This window comes from Sapajus apella, unplaced genomic scaffold (assembly GCF_009761245.1).
Source record: "Sapajus apella isolate SASKATOON/1434 unplaced genomic scaffold, GSC_monkey_1.0 scaffold175, whole genome shotgun sequence".
In the NCBI taxonomy this organism is placed as follows: domain Eukaryota; kingdom Metazoa; phylum Chordata; class Mammalia; order Primates; family Cebidae; genus Sapajus; species Sapajus apella.
The window spans coordinates 979,238-1,003,325 of record NW_022437115.1 but is presented as its reverse complement, the minus strand read 5'-3'; the positions used below and the strand labels follow the sequence as shown (position 1 = coordinate 1,003,325).

The following is a 24,088-nucleotide window of genomic DNA, read 5'->3' as shown; positions in this document are numbered from 1 at the left end:
GGTTTTTTTTTTTTTTTTTTTTTTTTGAGACAGAGTCTCACTCTGTTGCCCAGGCTGGAGGGCAATAGTGCGATCTACACTCACGACAACCTCCACCTCCCGGGTTCAAGCGATCCTCCTGCCTCAGCCTCCCAAGAAGTTACATGCACACACCACTACACTGGCTAATTTTGTATTTTTAGTAGAGGTGGGGTTTCACTATGTTGACCAGGCTGGTCTTGAACTCCTGACTTCAAGTGAGGTCACCTCACCTCAAGGTGGCTCACACCTATAATCTCAGTTCCTCCCACAAAGTGCTAGGATTACAGGTGTGAGCCACTGCACCCTGTTGAGGTTTTCTTTATCTCTGTGCCCCCCAGCACCCAGGTTGTTGCTTGGTATGTGCGAAGCTTTACCTAAAGTCTCCCTGAACACTATGCTTGCATATGTTCTGTTTGAGCAAAAGGAATTTAAAGAAAGAAATCCCAGAATTACAAAATCTGGAAAGTTTTTTGGTTACGAAAGCAAATGTACCCAAGAGAAGGAAGTTAAAGTTCCTTCTGCACTTGACGCCGAGGCGGCAGAGTCCCAGAAGTGCTGATGACTGAGGCCCAGGACCAGCCCTGGCTGGGCCACCATCAGCTACTGTAACTTAAACACTTAGGACTCCAGCCACTCCTAAAGCTGCCACCTCTGCCCAGCAAGAGGACGAGAGCAGACCTTCAAGAACTTCCCTCTGAAGAGGCCTCACTTCACTGCTCCCGGGAACATAGCCAGAAAGGGGAAGGCAAACCTTTCCCCCCTCCCCGGGTATAAAAGGTTTGCTTACTGTTAAAATATTAAACATCATACACATCATCAAGTATCTCAATGTTTGTTTTTTAGGTGAGCAACTGACTTGGTGCATAGTGAGTGCATACTGCAGGCTGCTCATTTCTGAGAACTCTCTTGACAGCACAAACTCTTCTACAAATGTTCTTTCCGGTAACTGTCGTCAGCTCAAGAGCCATCGGCTGTGGCTGTTCAGGAGCACTATGGCTCTTCAGGCAGCCAGTGCTCAGCAAATTGGAGAAATCCCAGACTCCTGCAGCTCTTCATTTGTGGTTTGTAAGGATTTTTGTGTGCACCATGGGCTTGAATTTGCCACCCGATTCCTATGTGCCCTTTTTTATTTGAGTCAGGGTCTTGCTTTGTCACCCAGGTTGGAATATAGTGGTGTAAACAGGACTCACTGCAGCCTGGTCCTCCTGGGCTCAAGTGATCCTCCTGTCTCAATCCCGTGAGTAGCTGGGATCACACGTGCATGTTACCACACCTGGCTACTTATTTTATTTTTCTGCAGAGATGGAGTCTTGCTATATTGCCCATGCTGGTCTTGAACTCCCAGCTTGAAGCAATCTTCCCATCTCGGCCTCCCAAAGAGCTGAGACTATAGGTATGAGACACTGGGCCTGGTCCTTACGTGCCCTTTCAAAAGAAGATTTTATAACTGCATATATGAGCAGAGGTCCATGGGAGTGGCAGGTCTTTTTTTTTTTTTTTTTGAGATGGAGTCTCACTCTGTCACCTAGGCTGGAGTGTAATGGTGCTACCTCAGCTTACTGCAACCTCCATCTCTTGGGTTCAAGCAGTTCTCCTGCCTCAGCCTCCTGAGTAGGTGGAATTACAGGTGCCTACCACCATGCCTGACTAATTTTTGTACTTTTAGTAGAGATGGGGTTTCACCATGTTGGTCAGGCTGGTCTTGAACTCCTGACCTCGTGATCTGCCCGCCTCAACGGCCCAGAGTGCTGGGATTACAGGCGTGAGCCACTGCGCCCAGCCAGGGAGGCAGGTCTTGAGATCCATGAACAGAAGGGACAGGCCTGGGTGAGGGGCCCAAGACCCATTATGCCATGTGTTCCTGAGGCCTATCCACATAGGCATGGAGAAATGCACTCATGGGAAGAAGGGGGCCTTGAAGCCACAGATGGACCGCCCTAAGCTGCACAAAGAGAGCCACCAACCACTGCTCTGCTTGCTTCACCACAGGTGCATAGCACAGCGCCGGTCACATTTGGTGCTTTTTCTTCAGGAGGAGGACCCAACATTCCAATATCAACATCAGGCGTCCACAACAGCCAGCCAGTATCAAAGGTCTGTGTGTATCCGCACTGAGGCATGGAGGACAGAGAATTAATGTAGGCTGGTAGAATCCATGGCCTTTTAGGGTATACAAGACTAAAAAGCATGTATGCATTCAACAAACATTTGCCAAGTTTTTGCCGTCTGATGGGCACTTGTACGAGGTACCAATGATTTGGAAATGAAAACAATAATTTTTTTTGCTTTGGGACGGATTTTCCCTCTGTTACCCAGGCTGGAGTACAGTGGCGCAATCTTGGCTCACTGCAACCTCCGCCTCCCAGGTTCAAGCAATTCTCCTGCCTCAGCCTCCTGAGTATCTGGGACTACAGGTGTGCACCACCATTCCTGGCTAATTTCTTGTATTTTTAGTAGAGACGGGGTTTCACCATCTTGGCCAGGCTGGTCTCGAACTCCTGACCTTGTGATCCACCTGCCTTGGCCTCCCAAACTGCTGAGGTTACAGGCGTGAGCCACAGTGCCCAGCCAATGATAATGTTCTTAATCCAAGGAGTTCACGGTCCTCGAACACTTATATGCACTGTAACTGCTATGACAGATGCTAAATAAAGTATGACAAGATTCAGGAGAAGACAGGAATTGTGGTGTGAGACAGCAAGCAAGCAAGATGGGGAGATGGCCCGGGGGGGTGATGGGAGGAGGTGACATGAGAGGCTGGTCTTGAATTACTCATTAGTTGGGACAGGAAGGACATTACAGGCTCCTGGAGACAGACTGTATGGGGAGCAGCGAGTCATTCTGAGTGGCAGTGCAGAGAATGAGTCAGAAAAGGCAGCAGACCCCAGGCCAAGGTCACCAGGGTGCCAGATGCTGCACCAAGAAGGGAGCTCAGGGTGTGTGCCAATGGGCAGTGAGGCTGGGTGAGGGTGACTAGTTTTGTTTAATCCTTTATCCAGGACATGATCTTTTTTTGGGGGGGTGTACAGTAAATATCTGAAAACGTCTAATTCAATACATCCTGTGGATGAAATGCCCAAACACCAGTAAATGTTTTATCTTGTTTTTCTTTTTTTTTTTTTTTTTGAGATGAAGTCTCACTCTGTCCCTCATTTTGGAGAGCAGAGGTGTGATCCTGGCTCAACGCAACCTCCATCTCCCAGGTTCAAGTAATTCTCCTGCTTTAGCCTCCTGAGTAGCTGGGATTAGAGGCACCCCCCACCACACCCAGCTAATTTTTTGTATTTTTAGTAGAGATGGGGTTTCGCCATGTTGGCTAGGTTGGTGTTAAACTCCTAACCTCCAGTGATCCACCTGCCTTGGCCTCCCAAAGGATCACAGGCATGAGCCACCATGCCTGACCTAAATATTAATTTTTCTTTTTCTTTTCTTTTTTTCTTTTTGAGATGGAGTTTCATTCTTGTTGCCCAGGCTGGAGTGCAATGGCGTAATCTCGGCTCACTGCAACCTCTGCCTCCCAAGTTCAAGAGATTCTCCTGCCACAGCCTTCCAAGTAGTTGGGATTACAGGCATCTGCCATCGTGGGTCTGGCTAATTTTTGTAGTTTTAGAAGATACGCGGTTTTACCATGTTGGACAGGCTGGTCTCGAACTCCTGACCTCAAGTGATCTGCCTGCCTTGACCTTCCAAAGGGCTGGGATTACAGGCGTAAGTGACCACAACTGGCCCTAAGTATTATTAATATAAAAAAATAGCAGGTACATTTATAGAGTATGGTCGTGGCCAGGCGCAGTGGCCCACGCCTGTAATCCCAGCACTTTGGGAAGCTGAGGCGGGTGGATCACAAGGTCAAGAGATAGACACCATCCTGGCCAACATGGTGAAACCCTGTCTCTACTAAAAATACAAAAATTAGCCAGCCATGGTGGTGTGCCTGTAGTCCCAGCTACTCAGGAGGCTGAGGCAGGACAATCATTTGAACCCGGGAGGTAGAGGCTGCAGTGAGCTGAGATCGTGCCACTGCACTCCAGCCTGGTGAGAGCAATACTCCATCTCAAAAATAAATAAATAAATAATAAATAAATAAAAATATGTATATATGTATTTTTACATACATATATGTATGTATATATGTATGGAGAGGGGGGAGAGAGAGACAGAGAGAGAGACAGAGAGAGAGAGAGAGAGAGAATGGTCTTCACCCTTTCCCAGTGGTCTCTAAGTGGGGTGGACTAGAAAACCTGCAGCAGTGAAGAAGTGATGAGAAATTCTACTTCTAAGTATTTTTCTTTAAAAATGTAAAAAAATGGTTTCACTGATTTTTTTTTTCCTATAGGGATGGGGTCTCAGTCACTCTGTCATCCTGGCTGGAATGCAGTGGTGTGATCCTCCTGCCTCAGCCTCCTAAGTAGCTGGGACTATAGGCATGCACCACTGCACCTGGCATTTTTTGTAGAGACGGGTCTCACTATATATTGCCCAGGCTGGTCTCAAACTCCTGGGCTCAAATGATCCTCCTGCCTAAGCCTCCTAAGTAGCTGGGTCTACAGGCATGCACCACCACACCTGGATTTTTTTGTAGAGACGGGTCTCACTATGTTGCCCAGGCTGGTCTCAAACCCCTGGGCTCAAATGATCCTCCTGCCTCTGCCTTCCAAAGTGCTGGGACTACTGGCATGAGTCACTGTACCCTGCCAGCTTTACTGATATTTAATAGACAGACTCTGGCGTTCATGCTGGCTTGGATGTCAGCAGTCGTGACATCCTGACTTAGGAGGTGGTGCCCTGTGATGTGGGGGGTGCAAATGGGCCCTCACCACAAGTCTACTTTAAGTACCTTAGGCGTGTTGGGGTTTATGAGTTTCAGGGCATTCCTGTTGTAGTCAGTTCAAACAAAGAAACAAACAAACAAACAAACAAACAAACAAAAACAAACCCAAGACCCTTAAATAGCCAAAGCTTTACAATACTTTGCAGTGATTCGGGAAATGATCATAAATATCTTTTGTGTGGGCCAGGTGCAGTGGCTCACACCTGTAATGCCAGCACTTTGGGAGGCTGAGGAGGGTGGATCACCTGAGATCAGGAATTCAAGACCAGCCTAACATGGTGAAACCTCGTCTCTACTAAAAATACAAAAATTAGCCAGGTGTAGTGACAGGCGCCTATAATCCCAGCTACGTGGGAGGCTGAGGTGGAGGCTGCAGTGAGCCGAGATAGTGACACTGCACTCCAGCCTGGGCAACAGAGCGAGACTTCGCCTCAAAAAAAAAAAAAAAATCTTTAGTGTGATTTGGAGGTTTACAGGTTACATTTCATGACTTAGTACTTCAAAGAGTCAGAGGATTTAAGGAGAATGAACAAATTTTCTTTTGTGAAAAGTTCGAAATCTGGAGACCTTTTTTGTTTTTAGTGACAAATGACTGCAGCAGTGTGTCATCTAGCCTTTTTCTTTTAAACAGACACAATGCAATCTGTTCCTTCAAAGAAAAGGTGACAGTACACGAGAGTTACAGCTTTTCAAAACTAATCTGTACCAAGAATAGAGCATTTATAAAAACAGATGCTTGAATTTGTTTCCACAATTACGTGACTGCATTGCCAATGATGTTACAAGCGTACCATCTACGTGAACACTAAACCTGCCCACCAAAACATCTTCAACACAAGAATTGCCGCCTTCCCTGACAGCCCCTGAACACATCCCAGCCCAAATCCATCAATGGCCCTCAGATGATAGGTGAATAAAACTGAAAAACAAATACCCTGCCTGGTAACCACAGGGTTTGTGCCTTTCTCTGTATTGTGTTTTTATGTAAATGCCATTAATAACCGGGGAGTGAAATAAACAGAACTTTTTTTTTTGTTTTTGGACACAGAGTTTTGCTCTTGTTGCCCAGGCTGGAGTGCAATGGTACAATCTTGGCTCACTGCAACCTCTGCCTCCTGGGTTCAAGTGATTCTCCTGCCTCAGCCTCCCAAGAAGCTGGAATTACAGGCACCCACTACCACGCCCAGCTCCTTTTTCATTTTTTATTTGTAGTAGAGATGGGGTTTTACCATATTGGGCAGGCTGGTCTCAAACTCCTGACCTCAAGTGATCCACCTGCCTCGGCCTCCCAAAGAGCTAGGATTACAGGTATGAGGCACCTCGCCTGACCAATAAACAGAATTTAGCATCAATCTTAAATGCTTGGACTTAGGATTCAACAAGAATTTATAAATGGGATGTGGACACATGTCTTTCATCTTTAAAAAGCATGTTTACACAATAGTTTTTGTAGCATTCATACACTGGAAAAATTTAATCATGTTTATTTCACCTCTCATCCTTTTTTTTTAATCCCCTCTCTCTCTTGTAGAGACAAGATCTTGCTCTGTTTCCCAGGCTGGAGTGCAGTGGCATGATCATAGCTCACCGCACTCTTGAATTCCCAAGCTCAAATGATCCTCCCTCCTCAGCCTCCAGAGTAGCTGGGACTTCAGGTGTGTGCCACTATAACTGGCTAATTTTTTTTGGATTTTTAGTAGAGACAGGGTCTCACCATGTTTTACAGACTGGTCTCAAACTCTTGGCCTTAAGGAATCTTCCCATCTCAGCCTCCCAAAGTGCTGGGATTGCAGGTGTCAGCCACCACACTTGGCCTTTGTCCCCTTAAAACATCTATATTTGTGTATATTTCCATGTCCATAATATATCAGGACAGAAATTGTAATTTATAATACATAATATATATACACATTCACATTCATTCTTTAGCACGTGAAAAATGTCTGAGGGTTTTTTTTTTTTGAGGCACGGTCTCACTCTGTTTCCTAGGCTGAAGTAGAGTGGTGTAATCATGGCTCATTATAGCCTCATAGCCTCCATCTCCTGGTTCAAGTGATCCTCCCACCTCAGTCTCCCAAATAGCTGGGACTACGGGTGTACACCACCATGCCTGGCTAATGTTTTAATCTTTTGTAGAGATGGGGTCTTGCCATGTTGTCCAGGCTGGTCTTGAACTTGTGGCCTCAAGCGATTCTCCCGCCTTGGCCCCCCAAAGTGTTGAGATTACAGATGTGAATCACTGCACTGGCCAAGCCAACCTGTAAACTCAGTGGCCCTCGTGGGGAGGAGGCAGGAACAAATGCACAAGCCACAGCCATTGGCTGAGAGCTGGGAAGGCTGGGTTTGAGGCTGTGGCGCTGGCATCACAGGTCCCGGTGGAGACCTAGCTTGCTGGCACTCATGCTCAGCACCACAGGCTCTGCCTGGAGTTGGAGGCAGCTGCCTCCCTGGGATCACAGGCTCTGCGTTTACACTGAAGCTCTGGCAGAGGCTCGTAAGGTGTATTTTTAAGCCAGAGATGTGGTTCCAAAGGGAGCTATCAGGAGAGACTTCCACAAAATCTGTGTTGCTGCCTGCTTTCCTAACGCTTGCAGTGGCTTCAGCCCCATTCTCTGACCAGCTAGCTGTTCTGGCTCCCTAGGTGCAGGAAACGAGGTAATGAGGCAATGAAAATTCCCCCAGAGAGAGGTAACCATGAATGTTGTGTAACAGGCAAGGTAGCAAGGACCTCATTACACAGCTCCCGCAAAGGCACCTGTCTGCCTGTTGACTCCAAACCTCTCCACCACCACAAACACTATGAGTCATTCAGGGGAATGGGGTCTGCAAAACTCTCCCAGGACAGGGTCTGACATGCCTCACTCTTCCCCACAAGATGTGGGCCTGCAGTGTTTTTTCTGCCGAGATTGTCACCCGACATCCCTTTCTCTACCTGCCGAAACCTCCCCATCACTTCCCAGCCCACTTCTAGTGCCATGCCCTCTATGAAGCCTGTTTCAGGGGCTCTTTGCCTGGTCTATCTGCACAGTGGAATTTTCTGGGGCGCTTTAAGACAGAAACTGACATCTGAGGCCCATCCCTGGAGATTCTGGGCTGTTCTGGGCCCAGGCTGGCTTCAGTGATTGTAACAGGAAGCCTGGGTGAACACCTTCTGCTCTTGTTGAAGCCACCCCTCCTCCACCTCTGGTCACCTGTTGCACCTTTTCTGGACGTGTCCATATGGTACTCATCTTGTTTTATTACAGTTGCTTGTGAAAAAAGCAACTCTTTAGCTCTACCTCTAATATCCCCCAAGAGCAGGGACCATGTTCAATTCATCTTTTTTTTTGAGATGGAGTCTTGCTCTGTCGCCCAGGCTACAGGGCAGCGGTGCCATCTCAGCTCACAGTAACCTCCTCCTCCCGGGTTCAAGTGATTCTCCTGTCTCAGCCTCCTGAGTAGTTGGGATTACAGGCGTGTGCCACCATGCCCGGCTAATTTTTTATCTTTTTTGAGACAGAGTCTCGCTCTGTCACCCAGTCTGGAATGCAGTGGCACAATCTAGGCTCACTGCAACCTCCGCCTCCCAGGTTCAAGCGATTCTCCTGCCTCAGCCTCGCAAACAGCTGGCACTACAGGCGCAGGCCACCATGTCCGGCTAAATTTTTTTGTATTTTTAATAGAGACGGTTTCACCATGTTGGCCAGACTGGTCTTGAACTCCTAACCTCAAGTGATCCACCCGCCTCGGCCTCCCAAAGTGCTGGGATTACAGGCGTGAGCCACCTTGCCCGCCCTAATTTTTTATTTTTTTGATAGAGACAGGGTTTTCCCACGTTGGCCAGGCTGGTCTCCAACTCCTGACCTCAAATGATCTGCCAGCCTCCGCCTTCCAAAGTGCTGGGATTACAGCGTGAGCCACCGCACCTGGCTTCCAATTCATCTTTCAACTGTGCACAGGGCCTTCCCCATCAGGGCCATTTCCAGAGTTCCAGAATGCTTTTCCTCAACAAGACCTCACAGTCTCCGGAAGCAGGGCTGGGGAATAAATGGCAAACTAGGAATCTTACCTAGGCCCTCCCAGTTGAAACTAAGTCAAAATGGGTTCCCATGAGACTGCCTGGCTCATGCAGATGAAAGGCTAACATCTTTTCAGAAACAACTTGCACTACCCTCTCCTGTTCCAAAAGGCTGTCTGGTCAGAATGGTGGTAGGTCACCTTAGGAAGGAAAAGACGTTGTCCTGTTTGTCAGATAGAATTAGCAAAGGTTCAATTTAAAAGAACAATTCTCTAAGAAGTTAAAAATAAAGGTGCGGGGAGATTCCCATGACATCCATTTTTATCTCTTTTCCCTTTCTCTTACATTTCCCATGAGGCAAACTTTCTAAAACAGTCTTAGTCTTTTCAAGTTTACAAAAGGGAGCACCTAGACTACCTGAATAAAAATGACAGCGGTGCCCGGAAGAAGAGCGCGCCTCTCCCACGTGCACCCTGCCTGGGCTCCATGCTGTCTCCGGGTCTCAGGTACTCACTCAGCGGGGATTTCTGGAGTGCCAGGAACACAAACCCCAACAAGATCCAATCCATGCCTTCCCGGAGTGCACAGTCCAGAAAGCAACCCGGCGAACAAGTAGCAATTACCCCCTAAGGAGATGGCTTCATCCGCGCGACAGACAGACACCACAGACACCGAGGGCCTGCCCCACGCCCTTGACAGCGAGGCTGTCCCGGTCCTACTGGAGCGTGGAGCCGGCTTGGGACAGAACCAAGACACACGGGACACGATGCACACACGCGTCCTGACGGTGGGCGCCGAGAATGCGGCCCCGGCTGCTGCCGCAGGCCCCTCTGTCGGCACCAGCGGCTCCCCTTTCCCGCCCCCACACAGGGGAGGGCGCAGCAAACACCCGCCGCGGACAGTGGGCCCTGGATTCGGATTCGGTGACTCCTGGGAACAAGGAGGTGGGAGCAGGCGAAACTCCCCCCCGGGGGTCTTTGCCACCGCGCGCCAGGCGTCCCCGCGGCCGAGAAGCGGCGCCATCTCCGCAGGTGCGCGGTGGACGCCTGCGTCCCTCAGGCCCGGGGCTGTCCGGCGCTACACATCCACCTCCCGGGCGCGCAGAGGGCCCGGGCCGTGCCGAGTCCGGGCGGGGCTGAGGTTCCCCGCGCGGCGCCGGCTCAGGCACTGCCCGCAGTGCGGAACACGCCCAGGACTTCAGAGGTAGCCGGCGCTGCGGGAGCGGCACGGGCAGGGAGCGCCGCGGGCCGAGGCCGCGTCGGGAGGGGCGGGCGCGGCCGGCGGGATTGCAGGGTCGCGGGAGGGGTCCGCAGGCCAGGCGGGAGCTGGGAGCGGCCAGAGCCGGCCGGCGATGGTGGGAGAGCGGACCCATGTGGGGACCGCAAGCCCCGGGAACGAGCGCGCGAGCGGCGGGTCCCGGCGGCACTCACCGAGCCTGGGCGCCGGGGCGGCGGCGGCCGGTGCGCTGCCTTCTCGCGGGGTCCCCTCCCTTGGCCACCCGGGCTCCGCTCCAGCCTAGCAGGGGCGGCGGCACTGACAGCTGCGTGGCCGCCCTGGAGGGGAGGGGGTGCTTGCTACCCACGACTGGCGGACGCACTGGCCGCGACGGCTCCTGCAGGGGGCGCGGCGGCTCGCGCGTGCGCAGTCGGTCGCCCCTGCAGGTGCCCGGTCCACCCCCGGCCGCCTCGGCCGCTCCGGCCAGCCCAACCCCGCGCCTGCGCAGTGCCTTGTGCATGTCGTCCGTGCCCGGCAGAGGGCGCGCTGGCTTGCGCGTGCGTAGTCGGCCACCTTGCGGGTACGCGGCTCGCACCTGGCCACTTGGCAGCCCGCGCCTGCGCACTGCCTGCGCCAGCGCCTATGTCCGGCAGGGGGCGCGTAGCGGCGGTAGCCGAGCGGGCGGGGGCGGCGGCCTCTCAGGAATGACGGCGCACGTGCGTTTCCGAACGGTGAAGGGCTTCACATCCGGAAATTCGACTTTGGCGGTTTTTCCATTTCCCCTTACGCACTGTCTTATCTTGGGCTCTCGTCATTCGTGGCACCGAGGGAAGCGCTTCTTCGCCTCTGGCCAGGCGCTGCGGCTCGACAGAAGGCGAGAAGGTAGCGAGGAACCTTCTGGAATTCAGCCGTCGGGACCAGCGTCGAGTTTGCAGGAGAAGGCAGGGTGTCACGGGATGAGCGGAGTCACCCTCAGTTAAGGAGCGAGGGAGGCCTCGCGGGTCCTCAGCCGGGTAGGAGTCTCCTCAGGCTGGAGGAGATCGGACCTTGTCAGGGTCACCTGGAGGGAAGGTCCAGGGAGGGTTGGGGTCACCTGAGGCGAGGGTTGTAGAGAGGGTCAGGGTCACGACCTTGGGGGAGGGTGAGGTCACCTGGGAGGAGGGTCCCAGAAGAGTCGGGGGTCACCTGGGGGGAGGGTCTGGGAGGGTCGGGGTCACCTGAGGGGAGGGTCCTGGGGAGGGTGAGGTCACCTGGGAGGAGGGTCCCAGAAGGTTCAGGGTCACCTGGGGGGAGGTTCTGGGAGGGTCAGGGTCACCTGAAGGGAGGGTCCCGGGGAGGGTGAGGTCACCTGGGGGGAGGGTCCCGGAAGGGTCGGGGCCACCTCAGGGGAGGGTCTGGGGACGGTGGGGTCACCTGAGGCAAGGGTTCTGGGGAGGGTCGGGGTCACCTGAGGGGAGGGTCCTGGTGAGGGTGAGGTCACCTGAGGCGAGGGTCCCAAAAGGGTCGGGGTCACCTGTGGGGAGGGTCCCAGGGAGAGTGAGGTCACCTGGGGGAGTGGGTCCCGGGAGGGTAGGGGTCACCTGAGGGGAGGGTCGGGGTCACCTGTGGGGAGGATCTGGGGAAGGTTGGGGTCACCTGGAGAGAGGGTCCCAGGAGGGTCGGGGTCACCTGGAGGAGGCCAAAATCATTTGTTCAGTGGAGTCACAGAGGCCTAGCTTCAGATGTTGACCCACCAATTAATGTAGACGTGTCATTTTACCTTTCTGAATTCAATTTTCTATCCCTAAAATTGAAGTTATAATAATAGTAATAATGTCAGAAAACGCTAAGGTTTTTTGTTGATGTAGTCTTTTCTTTTGCGGGTCAAATGAGAAAATGCATGTTTAAGTGCTTACTACAATACCTGACCCAGAAATGCCAAGTAAATGGTAGTGTAATGTGAGTATGACTAGAGATTTATATAGCCCAGTCTCTGTAATAAGCATACAGGAAAAAAAACAGAAAACCCCAAACAACTGATTGCAGTTATAGGGTGGGTGGAGGGGTGGGTTATTAATGTGCTACAAACATCCTAAAAATTCTACTTTCCCCATCAGTCTTCATAGAGTGCAACACCCCAACCAAAATATCTTCCCCATTCTCTACTTCCTCCCAGAAAACGATGTGAACTTGGCTGCTTAGCCATTCTCTTCATCTGGTCATGTCCTCAATCACTTTTCTTTGCAAAACCAATCCTTGCCATTTCCAAATTGAATTCATTAGACCTTGCACGTTTTTCTGGCCGTTTCAAAACCTGATCTGAGTTCTCTGTAACCAAATCTAGTACCACAAATGGCCGACTCAGAACTTAGCTGCAAGATAAGGGTGGGAGTATGGAAAGGATGACCTCACAGATCAAGACTGATAATTGCAGACTACTAATTTTATATCTTTTTTCTAAACACTGTCAGGTTAATTTTAGTTATTATAATCACAATCATGAGGTGGGAGGGTGTGAAGGCCACTGGCAAAGTGTCTTAGGCACAAAAATTTCAGGCTCTGGACTGCTTAAAACCCGTAGCCCACAATGAGCTGGACCCTTTTGATGCCCTTCAGCAATCACTGGGTAATTCATCACATTGTGCTCAAGGCCCACTACTAAAAAAATAAAACAAACCTAGATGCTCCATCTAATCATTTCTCTCCAGATGGAGGCCCAGATAAGGTTTGTTATAATTCTTTAAAGTCATAATTTTTCATAATTTGTTCAAAGTCACCCAGTAGAGGTGAGATGACAACCTCCATATTCAGGCTCCTGGACTCTACCCCTCTCTGGTATGGAAACACTTACATCCATATACCATGAATACATGCTGAGAAATTGAAGGATACATTCCTGGAAGTTACCATGGCTCAAACATTTCTTTATTTTCTCCCAAGATTGTTGGTAAACATTATAGTGGATGGGACACTCATAAACAAATCTTACAGCTTCACAAAAAGCAGTAAATCTAGCGTTACACTCATTGGTTGATACATATGATTAAGCCAAAAAGTCAGCTCTGAATTCTTTTGAAGGGGTACAAATACTGTATTCTATCTACCTACTTATCTATCTATCTATGTAATTTATCGTACAGCAGTACCCAAATTGCTAATATCCAATGCAGAATCTTAGAATAGGGCTTGATTGTTTCCCTGGGAATGATGTTATAATTCAGAGATGCATTGTAGACCAAGGACTGTACACATATTCCTTCATTCAGTGATTGGGAGGCATTACGTTGTCATGGTTAAAACTGGACTCTGACCACATGCCTCAGATTAAATTCCAGCTCTCAGTGTCTTTAGGCAAATTACAGAACCTTTCTGTGCTTTGGTTTCCTCGTGTAAAATGAGGATCATATAACAATTCCTCAATGAATTGTTGTGAGGATGATTAGATGCCCTAAAAAGTGTAGAGTACAGGACTTAGAAAAGTGCTTGGCACTCAGCAAGGGCTCAATAAGTGATCTAAGCTTTACACTGTATGCTTTGGAAACAGACAAATGAAACTTATGTGTTTTGCAGGATCTTAGAAAACAGAGTTGCTTAATTTGATTTAGTTTTCACTGTGTGCTTACTATATGCTAGATGAAACTTGCAGTAAAAATATGAATAAGCCACCATCTATAACAGAATTCAGAGTGCCTGACAGTATGTTTTTAGAAGCAAAGATACAGCAATTGAAGACAATACAGATTATGAGTTGCACAGAATGGGCATTAATGCATTGAATATCTCAATTATTCAGGGGTTTCCTTTGTCCTATCAAATACTATAGGAACTACAAGTAAACTGTTTCCTAACTATGTTTGTCTAAACCAAATCACTTGCTTTAAAATAGTTATGTTGCTTAGGTTTTAAACATTTAGAAATTTGGGGGAGTTTTTTTTGTTTGTTTGTTTTTTGTTTTGAGACGGAGTTTCGTTCTTGTTGCCCAGGTTGGAGTGCAATGGCGTGATCTCAACTCACTGCAACCTCCGCCTCCTGGATTCAACCAGTTCTCCTGCCTCAGCCTCCTGAGTAGGTGGGATTACAGGCATGCACCACCACGCCCGGCTAATTTTGTATTTTTAGTAGGGATGGAGTTTCTCCATGTTGGTCAGGCTGGTCTCAAACTCCTGACCTCAGGTGATCTGCTCGTCTTGGCCTCCTAAAGTGCTGGGATTATAGGTGTGAGCCACCGTGCCCAGCTGGGGAGATGATTTTTATGGACGATTTACATGCTCTCAAATTAAATTTAAATGTAACAAGTGTTATATGAATATATTCTTGTTGAGAAATTCAAACTAATAGGCAAACCAGAGTTCTTTGTAACCACCATCCTCTTCCCTGATTTCCTCTCCATGGTCATAGGTTTGGTAAATATACTTCTTAACATTTTTCAATGTGTTTGCACACATATATAGATTAGCTTATACATGTATAGCATTATTTTATGATTTTTCCATAAATGATTTCTACAGACATTCTTCAGTTTTCTTTTCAGAAATGAAAACTAGACATTTGACATTTGAACCTCTCTCCTGTGTTTGGAAAAATCTCCACTGAATGTGTATTGGAGGAAGGTGGGGTCTAGGCTCAATGGAACAGGTGCTTTTGCAAATGTATTACAGGTGATTTCCCCAGGTTGTCTGTCAGCTTTTTACGTTTTTTTCAAAGAAAAGTTGTTTTTTAAATGTAATCAGATTTGTTATTCTGTTTCTTTATAGTTTCCAGATTGTAGGTCCTGCCTATGTAAAAAAAATCCCAGCCGGGCCTGGTGGCTCATGCCTGTAATCCCAGCACTTTGGGATTATGGGCGGGTCACCTGAGGTTGGGAGTTTGAGATCCAGCCTAACCAACATGGAGAAACCCCATCTCTACTAAAATTACAAAATTAACTGGGTATGGTGGTGCATGCCTATTATCCCAGTTACTCAGGAGGCTGAGGCAGGAGAATTGTGACATTGCTCTTCGGCCTGGGCAACAAGAGCGAAACTCCTTCTCAGAAAAAAAAAGAAAAAAAAAAAAAAAAAAATAATTTTTTTAAGAATATAAAAGTGCTTTTATATTTAACTTTTATATATTTAAACCTTTATCTTCCTGGGGCTTATTTTGCTGGAGTGAGCTAGCCATTTTTCTTAACACTTTAAAATATTAATTATTGCTGATAAAGGCATACCCAAAAGAAAACAAAAGAAAAAATATATTAATTATTAAATTCTCAGCTTACATACAGTAAAATTCACTCCTTCTGGTTATAATTCTATGAATCTTTGTTGTTGTTTGGAGACGGAGTCTTACTGTCACCCAGGCTGGAGTGCAGTGGCGGGATCTTGGGTCTCTGTAACCTCCGCCTCCTGGATTCCAGCCTCAGCCTCACAAGTATCTGGGACTTTAGGTGCACACCACCACACCTAGTTAATTTTTGTATTGTTAGTACAGATGGGGTTTTGCCATGTTGGTCAGGCTGGTCTTGAACTCCTGGCCTCATGTGATCCACCTGCCTCCGCCTCCCAAAGTGCTGGGATTACAAGTGTGAGCCATTGTGCCCAGCCGTAATTCTTTTTTCTTTCTTACATGAATAATGGAAGCACTGGTTTGTACCAGCCATAATTCTATGAATTTTGGCAAATGTACAGATTTGTGTAATTACCACCACAACCAAATTAAGACATCATTCTCCCAAATTTCCTCATGATGTCCCTTTTCTAGTTAATTCTTCTTACCTACCTGCTGGTAAGCACTGATTTTGTTCACTCTTCTTATTGTTGTCTTTTCCAGAATGTCATATAAATGAAATCATACAGTGTATAGAGTCTGAGTCTTGCTTCTTTTACTTAATACATTTGAGATTTGTGCATGTCAATTATATCAATAGTTCTTTTTTTTTTTTTTTTTTTTTTGAGATGGGATCTTGCTCTGCCACTCAGGTTGGAGTGCAGTGGCACAATCTCAGCTCACTGCAACCTCCGTCTTCCAGGTTCAAGTGATTCTTCTGTCTCAGCCTCTTGAGTAGCTGGGAATACAGGTGCGCGCCACCATGCCCAGCTAATTTTTGTATTTTTAGTAGATACAGGGTTTCACCATATTGTCTAGGCTTCTCTTAAACTCCTGACCTCGTGATCTGCCTGCCTCAGCCTCTCAAAGTGCTGGGATTACAGGCATGAGCCACCACTCTTGGCCCAATAGTTCATTCTTATAGCTGAATAGTATTCCACTGAATGAATATACCACAGTTTATCAATCCATTCATTAATTGAGAACATTTGGTTTATTTCCAGTTTTGGAGATTATGAGTAAAGCCCTCTGTAATCATTTGTGTTCAGAGTTTCATTTCTATTGGGTAAAAAATTATAAATGGGATTGTTGCGTTGCATAGTGTATGCTTAGATTCAAAAGAAACTTCTGGCCAGGTGTGGTGGCTCACGCTTGTAATCCCAGCACTTTGGGAGGCCAAGGCATGCATATCACAAAGTCAGAAGATGGAGACCATCCTAGCCAATATGGTGAAACCCCATCTCTATTAAAAATAAAAAAATTAGCTGGGCATGATGGCGCATGCCTGTAGTTCCAGCTAGGTGGGAGGCTGAGGCAGGAGAATCCCTTGAACCCAGGAGGTGGAGGTTGTAGTGAGCCGAGGTTGTACCACCGTACTCCAGTCTGGTGACAGACCGAGACTCTGTCTCAAAAAAAAAAAAAAAAAAAGAAAAAGAAAAAGAACAGAAACTTCCAAAATGTTTTTGATAATCAGTGTACCACTTTGCATTCCCACTGGCAATATATAGGTTTTTCAGTTGCTCCGTACCTTCACAAACACTTAAAATATATATTGGCCATTCTTATAACTATGTAGTAATATTTCATTGTGGTTTAAATTTGTATTTCCCTAATGACTAATGATGTTGAGCATCTCTTTATGGGGTTGTCATGCATATATTTCTTTTTACTTTTTTTTTTCTGAGACAGAGTCTTGCTATCACCCAGGCTGGAGTGCAGTGACATGATCTCAGCTCACTGCAACCTTTGCCTCCTGGGTTCCAGTGATTTTCCTGCCTTAGCCTCCCAAGTAGCTGGGATTACAGGTGTGGGCCACCACACCCAGCTCATTTTTTTGTGTTTTTAGTAGAGACAGGGTTTCATCATGTTGGCCAGAGTAGTCTGGAACCTGTGACCTCAGGTTATCCACCTGCCTCAGCCTCCCAATGTACTGGGATTACAGGCATGAGCCACAGCACCCCGCTCTTTTTGGTGAAACATCTTCAAATCTTTTGGCCATTAAAAAAAGTGGGTTGTTAGTTTCCTTAGGTTTGAGTTTTGAAATTTTGTTTGTTTGTTTATTTATTTGTTTGAGACAAAGTCTTGCTCTGTCGCCAGGCTGGAGTGCAGTGGCATGATCTTGGCTCACTGCAACCCCTGCCTCCCACATTCAAGCAATTCTCCTGCCTCAGCCTCTTGAGTAGCTGGGACTATGGGTGCCCAACACTATGCCCAGCTAATTTTTGTACTTTTGGTAGAGACGGCGTTTCACTGTGTTGGCCAGGATGGTCTCAATCTCTTGATCTCATGGTCCACCTGCCTTGGCCTCCCAAAGTGTTGGGATTACAGGCATGAGCCACCACACCCAGCCTATTTTGTTTTGTTTTGTTTGAGACAGAGTCCTACTCTGTCACCCATGCTGGACTGCAGTGGCATAATCTTGGCTCACTGCAACCTCCACCTGTTGGGTTCAATCAATTCTCCTGTCTCAGCCTCCCAAGTAGCTGGGATTACAGGCGCAGGCCACCACACCTGACTAACTTTTGTATTTTTGGTGGAGATAGGGTTTCACCATGTTGGCCAGACTGGCTCAAACTCCTGACCTTAGGTAACCCACCTGTCTCGGCCTCCCAAAATGCTGGGGTTATAGGCATGAGCCACTGAACCAGCCTTCTTTATATATTTTTATACAACTTTGTATACAACGATTTGCAGATGTATACAACAATTTGCAGATGTCTGATCTTCTCCCAGTCAGTGGATGGTCTTTCTATTCTATTAAGAGTGTCTTTTAGGGGACAGAGACTTCTATTAAGTGTGTCTTTTTTTTTTTTTTTTTTTTTTTTTTGAGACAGAGTCTTGCCCTGTCATCCAGGCTGGAGTGCAGTGGTACAGTCTCAACTCACTTCAACCCCCATCTCCCAGGATCAAGTGATTCTTCTGCCTCAGCCTCCCAAGTTGCTGGGGTTATGAGCATCCACCACCACACCCGGGTGATTTTTGTATTTTTAGTAGAGACGGGGTTTTGTCATGTTGGCCAAGCTGGTCTCGAACTCCTGACCTCAAATGATCCACTTGCCTTGGCCTCCCAAAGTGCCGATTTTACAAGTGTGAGCCACCGCACCTGGCCAAAAACAAAGGTTTTTAATCTTGATGAAGTCCAATTTACTATGGTTTTGGTGTCATATTTAAGAAATCTTTGCCTAACCTGAGGCCATAGACATTATGTTCTGTCTTTTTTTCTAGAAGTTTTATAGTTTAGATTTTGTATTTAAGATTTATTTTGAATTTATTTTGTATAGTAAGTGGAGGTTTGGGTTAAAATTTTATTTCCATACGTGGATGTCCATTGTTCCAGTACATTTGTTAAAAAGACTATTCTTTTTCCATTAAATTGCATCTTTGTCAAAAATTAATTGACCATATATGTGGGTTTATTTCTGGGCTCCCTATTCTATTCCATTCAGCTGTATGTCTTCTGTAAAGGGCAAGATAGCAAATTTTTTAGGCTTTGCATGCCAATAGGCAAAAATGAATATATCATTTATGTAACGAGACAAAGCAAGTTTCCACAAAATTTTTTATTAATGAAATTCAATATAATAATTGAATATAATTTTTAAAATAATACAGATCTAATAATGGGAATGGGATTTTTAAAATAGGATAATATGTTACTTAATTGGGATCCAAAGTTAGTGTTCCCTACCATCAGGAATCAGTTGTACATATTCATCTGTTAATACTGATCTGTAATGAGATTTTACATATTTTTGCCATGAACTTATGATTTCAATTTAGCATATGACTTGAAATACATTGATATATTAGATTCTTCTCTCAATATTTGCCTTGTGACCTGTCATTACATTGTACATTAATCATTTCCAATTGGAGGTTAGGTAGAAGTGCCTCAGTCACACAGTTAAATGGATTTTGAAATATGGAAATTTCCTTTGCCCTTGCATAAAGATCTGGAACAAATGATGCTGGAACTGTAAGTTAAGCTTGGAAGATATATCTGCTGTCCAGGTGTGGTGGCTCACTCCCATGATTCCAGCACTTTGGGAGGCCGAGATGTGTGTATGGCATGAGCCCATAGAGCACAGGAGTTCAAGACCAGCCTGGGCAACATGGTGAAATCCCGTCTCTACAAAATATTAGCTGGGCATGGTGGCACATACCTGTAGTCTCAGTTATGTAGAAGGCCGAAAGGGGAGAATCACGTGAGCTCAGGAGGTCAATCTGCAGTGAGCTGTGATCATGCTACTACACTCTAGCCTGGGCAACAGAGTAAGACCCGGTCTCAAAAATAAAAAGTTATACGTGCTGGAAATTTGTATGGGAATGGAGATTTTACTTCTTGTTTGAAATTTGACCAGCATGGGAAGTGCTGTGGTTTGAATGTGTTCCCTCGAGTTAATGTATTGGAAACCTAATCCCCTATGCAATAGTGTTGGAGGTGGGATTTTGCTCTCATACATGGATTAATGTCATTATCATAGAAGTGGGTTTGTTATAAAAGTGCATTCAGCCCCCTCTTGCCTTCTCTTGCCACGTGATGCCTTTCACCATGTTATAATGCAGGAGTAAGGCTCTTACCAGATGCAGCTCCTCAATCTTGGACCTCTCAGCCTCTAAAACTGTAAGCCAAATAATCTTCTATTGTTTGTGAATTACCCATCTGTGGTATTCTGTTATAGCACCACAAATGGACTAGGACAGGAATGCTTAAAGCAGCTTGCCATTACTTGTGATTCAGGCAGCATTGGTTGTTATAAAAATGGCTGTACTGCCCAGTGGCAGTGGCTCACACCTGTAGTTCCAGCACTTTGTGAGACTGAGGTGGGCCAATCACTTGAGCCCAGGAGTTTGAGCTAGTCTGGGCAACATGGTGAAACCCCGTCTCTATAAAAAATACAGTAATTAGCTGGGTGCCTGTAGTCCCAGGTACATGGAAGGTTGAGGTGGGATGAACCCTTGAACCTAGGAGGTGGAGGATGCATTGAGCTGAGTTTGTGCCACTGCACCTGCACTCCAGGTTGGGTGACAGAGTGAGACCCTGTCTCAAAGTAAATACATACATAAATAGACTATACCACAATATAAGTTTCACACACACCATCTTGAAAGACTAAATTAAGAGATATTTAGTGTTTGATAACTGTGGAGGACAGTTTCTCCAACTATTAAAAACTATCAGCCAGGTGTGGTGGCTCACGCATGTAGTCCTAGCACTTTGGGAGGCTGCGGTGGATTGAACCCTTGAGGTCAGGAGTTCCAGACCAGCCTGACCAACATGGTGAAACCCCATCTCTACTAAAAATACAAAATTAGCTGGGTGTGGTAGCACATGCCTGTAATCCCAGCTACTTGGGAGGCTGAGGCAGGCGAATCACTTGAACCTGGGAGATGGAGGTTGCAGTGAGCCAAGATTGTGCCACTATACTCCAGCCTGGGCAACAAGGGTGAAACTCTTGTCTCCAAAAAAAAAAGTATCAAAATTATTCTTAGTTTGTAAGCTATAGAAAAAGAGGTCCCATGGCCCATAGTTTACTTGCTTGTGCTTCAGCTAATATGACAGTGGTTTGATTAGCATAGTTTTATAGTAGTACTTGGAACCATGTAGTGGGATGAGTCCTCCAGTTTTGTTCCTCTTTCAAAATTATTTTTGTTATTCTAGTTCCTTTGACTTTTTATATAATTTTAAGAGTAAGCTTGTTGATGCCTGCAAAAGATACTGCTGAGATTTTTATTGGAATTGCATTGAATCTATAAATCAGTTTGATAAGAATTGGCATCTCAGTAATATGGCTTGTTTGATCTGTAAGTATGGTATACCTTTCTATTTATTTAATATTTAATTCTATTTAGAGGAACTTGCTAGAAAGAAAGCAAAAAAACATTTAATATTAAAAAAAACCTTTTATCAGTGTTCTTTCATCAGCATTTGGATTCTGCAAATGTTTTGTTAAATTTATACCTAAGTGTTTCCTTCTTTCAGTGTTACTACAAATGACACTTAAAATTTTCCACTTGTTTTTTATTGTTACATAGAAGTAAGATTTATTTTTATTTTTAAAAATAATTTTTTTAAGGAGATGGGATCTTGCTTGTTGCCCAGTCTGATCTTGAACTCCTGGCCTCAAGTGATCTTCCTGCCTTCTCCTCCCAAAGTGTTGGTATCACAGGCATGAGCCACTGTGGCCAGCCAATTTATGTACTGATTTTGTCTTCCATGACCTTGCTGAATTCATTTATTGGTTGTACAATACTTCGTGATGATTGTTTTGGGATTATCTAAATAGAGAGTCATGTTATCTGAGAACAGAGATGCTTTTATTTCTTCCTTTTCAATCCGAGTGTCTCTTTTCTCTTTTTCATTGTCTATAGTATTCAGTACAATGTATGTCTCGCATTTCTGGCTTTATTGCCATAGTGGTTAGGGCTTCCACTATGATGTTGAGTAGTAGTGAGAGTAGTCATCCTTGGCTTGTTCTTCAGTCTTAAGGGGAAAGTACTGACTCTTTGACCATTAAGTATCATGTTAACTGTAGGTTTTTGTAGCTGCTGTTTATTAGGTTGAAGACATTTTCTACTGTTTCTAGTTTGCTGGGAGATTTTACCAGGAATGAATGTTGACTTATGTTAGATATTATTTATCCACTGAGATCATTAAGTAGTTTATTCTTAAGCCTCTTAATATTATGAGTTGTATTGTCTTTTTTTTTATAGTATGTCTTTTTTGTGATGTTTTTATCTGGCTTTGTATCACAGTAATGTTGACCTCATAAAATGAGTTGGAAAGTTGTCCCTCTTCTATTTTTGGATAAGATTTTACGGAATTAGTGTTATTCCTTCTTTAAATGTTTGTTAGAATTTGTCAGTGAAGCAATCTGGATTTTCTTTTTAACTACAAATACAAATCGTTTAGTAGATATTAGTACTATTCAGGTTACTTATTTCTTGAGTAAATTTAGGTGGTTTATGTCTTTCAAGGAATTGGTCTGTTTCATCTAGTTAAGCAACTAGGTGTTAATACTGTTTTAATATTTATGTGGTTTATTTGAAAGCCTATGCTTATGGTATACTAAATTTCCATATGTATTGGTTCTATATATAAATTGTTTTTGGGGGCTGTTACTATACTAGTAGGATGTTCTTTTAATTAATGAAGCTATTTACAACATATTTTAATATTTTGATCATCTCTGGTCAATAGCAGTCTCAGAATTTTCTTGGCTAATCTCACAGCTTTGTATTTCATGTGAACTTAGAATCAAATTTCTTAATCGCATTAAAATTTTTATTGGGTTACAGAACATTTGTAGATTTACTTGGAAGAATTGATATCTTAAAAATAATGACTGTTTCTGTGCAAGGGTGGGATATGTTGCTTCATTTACTCATGCTTTTTATTTATTGTTTTTAGAGACAGGGTCTCACTATGTTGCCCAGGTTGGTCATGAACTCCTGGGCTTACGTGATCCTCCTACCTCCACCTCCTGAGTAAATGGGATCAGCACTGAGTCACTGAGTCACTGAGCCTGGCTTATTCAAGCCTTAGTTTTATGTTTTTTTCATAGAGTTTTACAGTTTCCATCCCAGAGATCTTGCATATTTCTCACTATATGTATCCCTAAATGTTTTCTTCTGACGCTATTGTGAAAGGGATCTTTTCTTGATATATATTTTCTTAGCTCGTTTTTTGATAGGATAGCTATTGATTTTTTTATATACTACTTTTGTAACTGGCTACTGTACTTATCTTTTACTGTTTCTTATGGTATTTCAGTTGTTCTCTTGGGTTTTCTGTGTATACAACTTTATAATGTGCAAACAATCATAATCTAGTTCCCTCTTTACCTACGTTTATGCCTCTTGATTCATATTACCATTTACTACTACAGTATAGGACCACCAGGAGCTTATATAGGGTACCCATGCCTGCTGAGGAATTGCAAAGAGGTGTTCCTGCCTCCTCATCTGTTAGATAAAGGCAGCTCTTCTTAGTGGACCAATTAGTTAAAAGTACCCAGCTGCACAAACCAATTAGATAAGGGTACCCCTGAGTGGACCTTTCAGCCAGCAGATCCAGCCTTAGGCCAGGGTAAGTGGAGCATAGACTAGACCTCAGCCCTGACTCTCAATTCTCATAGCCAGGTGCCCTTGTGTAGGGAAAAGCCCTCATAACTGGACACAATGGCTCTGGGTTACCATTTCCAGAACGGTGCTAGAAAATAATATTGCTGCTGACATTCTAATCTTGGTTTTGTCTTGTGAATGCTTCTGTAGTCACCAGAAAATATTTTTGCTTTTGATTTGAGAAATGTGTTTTTAGCACATTATAGATCATTTTGTTTCTGAGGATTTTTTTTTAAGTATCTAAGAATAAATGGAAAATTGTATCAAATGCTTTGGTAATTTATTGACATGATTATGGTTTCATTCCTTTGACCAAATGATATAATAAATTATACTAATAGAAATCATAAGCCGGGCGCGGTGGCTCAAGCCTGTAATCCCAGCACTTTGGGAGGCCAAGGCGGGTGGATCACGAGGTCAAGAGATCAAGACCATCCTGGTCAACATGGTGAAACCCCGTCTCTACTAAAAATACAAAAAATTAGCTGGGCATGGTGGCGCGTGCCTGTAGTCCCAGCTGCTCAGGAGGCTGAGGTAGGAGAATTGCCTGAACCCAGGAGGTGGAGGTTGCGGTGAGCCGAGATCGCGCCATTGCACTCCAGCCTGGGTAACAAGAG

At 45.4% G+C, this 24,088-nt stretch overlaps 3 protein-coding genes across 5 annotated transcripts in view; 2 read left to right on the top strand and 1 right to left on the bottom strand.

The window, feature by feature from the left end:
* Window positions 1–10,461, bottom strand: part of LOC116542923 (ATP-binding cassette sub-family A member 3) — a 71,808-nt gene extending 61,347 nt beyond the window's left edge. For all 3 annotated transcript variants that reach the window (XM_032268149.1, XM_032268150.1, XM_032268151.1), the window contains exon 1: window positions 10,280–10,461. The gene's annotated coding sequence lies outside the window, so the exon portion shown is untranslated. The remainder of the gene's footprint in view (window positions 1–10,279) is intronic.
* LOC116542929 lies at window positions 8,868–10,447 on the top strand. The gene has a single exon (XM_032268171.1). It carries the CDS (start codon window positions 9,484–9,486, stop codon window positions 10,054–10,056), a length of 573 nt encoding a protein of 190 aa, XP_032124062.1. The 5' UTR covers window positions 8,868–9,483; the 3' UTR covers window positions 10,057–10,447.
* Window positions 10,220–24,088, top strand: part of LOC116542899 — an 18,423-nt gene continuing 4,554 nt past the window's right edge. Inside the window, exon 1 of the mRNA XM_032268090.1 lies at window positions 10,220–11,077. Coding sequence (XP_032123981.1) covers window positions 10,220–11,044 — 825 coding nt within the window. The 3' untranslated portion in view covers window positions 11,045–11,077. The remainder of the gene's footprint in view (window positions 11,078–24,088) is intronic.